Source organism: Cryptomeria japonica, chromosome 6 (genome assembly GCF_030272615.1).
Source record: "Cryptomeria japonica chromosome 6, Sugi_1.0, whole genome shotgun sequence".
NCBI classification, from domain to species: Eukaryota; Viridiplantae; Streptophyta; class Pinopsida; order Cupressales; family Cupressaceae; genus Cryptomeria; species Cryptomeria japonica.
The window spans coordinates 580,696,355-580,700,115 of NC_081410.1; the positions used below are offsets into that span (position 1 = coordinate 580,696,355).

Sequence of the window (3,761 nt, forward strand, 5' to 3'; positions counted from 1 at the left end):
ACAGGCTTGCATCATTATCCAACAATATTCTTGTTAACCAATTAAGCAAATCTGGTAAACAACCTTCTAAAAATAAATAATTTTATTGGATGGTCAACATATTAAGCATAGAGAATGTTGGTCAAATCTGAATGTTTTTAACATTATTAAGTCTAGAAATCAAAGCTTAGCCTGTGATTTAAGTGCGTGATATAAGATATATTGTCAAGCTTAGTGTGTCTGATATAAGATTTATTGTAAGCAGAACAATAACCCTGATCAAACAAGCATGCATTTATTGCAACACGGAAATATTTAATTTTTCTTTTCTTTTTTTTGCCTACCACACCGAAAATTTTGTAGTTTTATATTAAACAAGAGGGTACTTCTACATTAAATTAACTGATAATATTTACTGCTGAATCCTTTCCAGTGCAGCAGCAAAATTATATTGGCTGCTGAATCCTTTCGAGTACAGCCGCAAAATTTTGCAGTTCATGAAATATACTGGTACGGTGCAATGACCGAGTGGATCTGTCGTAGATTCCATGTGGACTATCCTGCAGCTGCCATGGAATTCCATAGTTTCCCTTGTCTTTATCTGTGGAATTATAAGTTTGCTGCTGCAGCAAATCTGACCATTTGATAGACCCATCTAAGGAATTGATCTTGCTTTCCATTATAGATTGGTTTTTCTCATTTGAATCCCAGATTTGGCCATGATTATCACAGGGCTGTATGAGTTCATTTGATAATTCTTCCTGGATTGGTAGTATTCTATCTGATAGCTGCATAGAGAAGCAAGTTGTTTTAGGAATGTTATGATTTGAGGCCATAATCACAGAATTGCAAGATGACATTGTACTGTATGGAGTACATTCTGAACTAATTGGTTCTATGGGAGAGTTAATTGCAGACTTTTCTTCTTGGACATTGAAAATTCCAGTTGACCCATAAATTTGAGGATGTGTTATACTTGGAAGCAACCAGAAAACTGGGTCACTACAACTAGCTACTTTATTAACATCTGGTAATTTGTTGGGAGTTCTACTGCTAAAAGCTTCAGATATTGCCTCCCGGGTGAAACTGTTAAGACCAGAGATTTGCTTCTGTAGGAATGCATTGCTATCGGTTGCATTAGAATTCTTGGAAAGTATATCATCTTGCTTGGCAGGCTCATGAGAAAAACTAGGATACTCAGCCTTGAAAGAAGTTTGATGATGATCTGCAAGTTTATCCTCAGAAGCATCTGCAACATGGCTAATGGTCTTGTGGGTGCAGGGATCTATGCCTTTTTGCCTGAGCTTCTTCTTGATGCATGAGTTCCAGAAGTTCTTTATCTCGTTATCAGTTCTCCCTGGTAATTGTGTAGCTATCTGCGACCATCTGGGATTCATGAATACCTTCACATTTCAATTCCTCTTGCAATTCTGTAATATATGTATATATTGGAAAATGATGTACACGTGCATCCATGATTCAATCTATATGTTTTCTTATAAATCAGAGTAACCATATTATCAAAGATGGCAGAGATTAAATGGCTTTTATTACCTGTTTCCAAGGGCCGCATGAAGATCAATGATAAGGTTCTCTTCATAGCTAGAAAAGTTGCCTCTTTTAAGATTTGGCCTCAGGTAGTTTATCCAACGTAGCCTGCAGCTCTTCTCACAACGTTCTAAGCCTGCCTCACATTGAAATGTGCATGGTCTGCTATATAAGTCTAGGTGACCATAGTTTCAGTACTAAAAATGGAATGAAAACATTTAATGCAAAAAAATAAAAACAAAAGGCCGATAAATGCCACATTTTCAATTCATGGAAATTAATCACTTCTTGAGCTCTCTATTATTCTAACAATAGATCATGCTGTGTGATCTTAAATCTTGATTGAAAAAACTCTTCCATAATCTAATTTAAAAACAATAGGGATAACAATTTAAAATGATTATTTTCAAGCAATGTTGTTGAAAAAAACTCTTACACAATCTAATCTAAAAACAGATTTTTATACAATCTAAACCAAAAACAATTTCTTATACGATCCAATCCAAAAACAACTACATTAACAATTTAAAATAATTACTTTCAAAACTATAAAGCCTTTGATACAGTCTTATACAAATTGTCAGTATATAAACCATCTAAATACCTAAGAAATTATGTAAAACTTTTGATGGGTACCATCTACCTATGTAAATCTTGTCATCTATTTGCTACTACTTTTTATTGAATATGATAAATAACTAGAGAAGTTGTACAGACCAGCATTCTTAGGCACATAACTCCAGCGATCATGGCCATATTTTGTGATGTATTGTATTAACTTCTCATCTTCTTCAAGAGACCAGAGGCCTTTCTTCAGCTTCTGCTTGTGACAAAACTCTTGACGTCTTCCCATTTCTTTTGACTTTACTAGTAATTTACCGAGCGTCAAAGAACCAATCACAAGTACAGGGATCCACCCACTTCAAATTATGTTCAGCTCTGAAATGTTGCTCTCACTCTATACCTCACTTGTCACTCCTATAGCAGATAAAAAAAAGCTTCAGGGCCTACTTTCTTTGTTCAGACTTCTGTCCATCTGAGTCGTCTGAACTTAAAACTTTGAATAATTCAGCCGTTATTAGGGCAAATTCTTTCTCCACGACTTCCACTATAAACCCAATAGTATAAAGGCACCAATTCAGCCGTTATTAGGGCAAATTCTTTCTCTGAGCAATCAATTTCGAGCTTTGAACCAGCGAGTATTTCTTTTTAGGATAATATGGGTACCCAGAGGCGTACACGAAGATAAAAGAAGGCTTCCCATTACCACACAGTGGAGAGAAAGAGATTTGAACACGGCAATAAAATATCTACACGGTCAAATGTAGAAAAAGACAATAAGATTCTTCTATTTTCTGATATGAAAATCTCATACAGCTGTAGATGTTAGTGGAGTAGAGTACGACCGACTGTGATTTTTCTTCAATAATTTCACACGAGTAGTTTGCAGGATTTTTGGTGAACACAGAATCTTGTGTTGCTGGGGATCGAAATCATCGTGGGCATTGTTATGTTCTCTTGAAATGATTTAAAATAGCCTTAGTATTAAAAATGCTATCGTTGTAACTTATTGCTATTATAGATCTGTCAATTTCCACAGCCTGGCGTCAAAATTGGCAGGCGTTACCGACAGAAGCTGAAGAGTGATGGAAATGGACACGAGTGTGTTGTCCGTAGGAGGTCCATGTGGTAACAAGCTCCTCATGCTTCGAGTTCTCCCTCCACAAGCATACAGGGCGTACACACTTGGACTCTAGTGTCCATTGCGTGCATCAAAACATTAGGTAAGAAAGATTTTTTATAGTCTATGATGTGGGCAGTCTGTATATAGGGTTACAGATGATTTATAGCAATATGAGACTACTCCTACTCTTTGCAGGAGGCACCTAACTGTAAGATAAAGATGGATGGTTTGAAACTTCTCAACAATGTGTTTGGAAGTGGACCTATTGTGATAAGAATTGCACCTTGGTTTGCTAAGTTTGTCATCTCTTTAGAATTGGAACCCTCCAATAATTGTACTGTTCTTCCAAGGATGTCCTAATGGTGTTTGTTCACTCTATGCCTTGGAGTGATTCCTCATCATGAGTCAAGTTGTAGGAATGTATGGTTAGTTCCATCTCATAGTTATATGGATTATGAGAGGTGACTTTAACATAGTATAAAAGCACTATGATAAAGTTGACATTATTTTCATAATTAAAAAAAAAAAAAAGTTGATGCTTGAATTCTAA

General features: G+C 35.9%; 1 protein-coding gene across 1 annotated transcript; it reads right to left on the reverse strand.

Moving 5' to 3' along the window:
- Positions 1 to 299: 299 nt before the first annotated feature.
- Positions 300 to 2,863, reverse strand: LOC131035646 (myb-related protein 315). The gene is made up of 3 exons (XM_057967366.2): positions 2,245 to 2,863; positions 1,534 to 1,663; positions 300 to 1,365 (listed from the first exon to the last, which is right to left on the reverse strand). Exons 1-3 carry the CDS (start codon positions 2,378 to 2,380, stop codon positions 426 to 428), a joined length of 1,206 nt encoding a protein of 401 aa, XP_057823349.2. The 5' UTR covers positions 2,381 to 2,863; the 3' UTR covers positions 300 to 425.
- Between the last annotated feature and the right edge of the window lie 898 nt (positions 2,864 to 3,761).

Coding starts and splice junctions, on each gene's coding strand:
- LOC131035646 (XM_057967366.2), bottom strand. CDS start 2,380: ATGGGAAGACGTCAAGAGTTTTGTCACAAGCAGAAGCTGAAGAAAGGC. Junction 1,664..2,244: donor TTATGTGCCTAAGAATGCTG/GTCTGTACAACT, acceptor AATGTGAGGCAG/GCTTAGAACGTTGTGAGAAG. Junction 1,366..1,533: donor CATGCGGCCCTTGGAAACAG/GTAATAAAAGCC, acceptor CATGAATCCCAG/ATGGTCGCAGATAGCTACAC.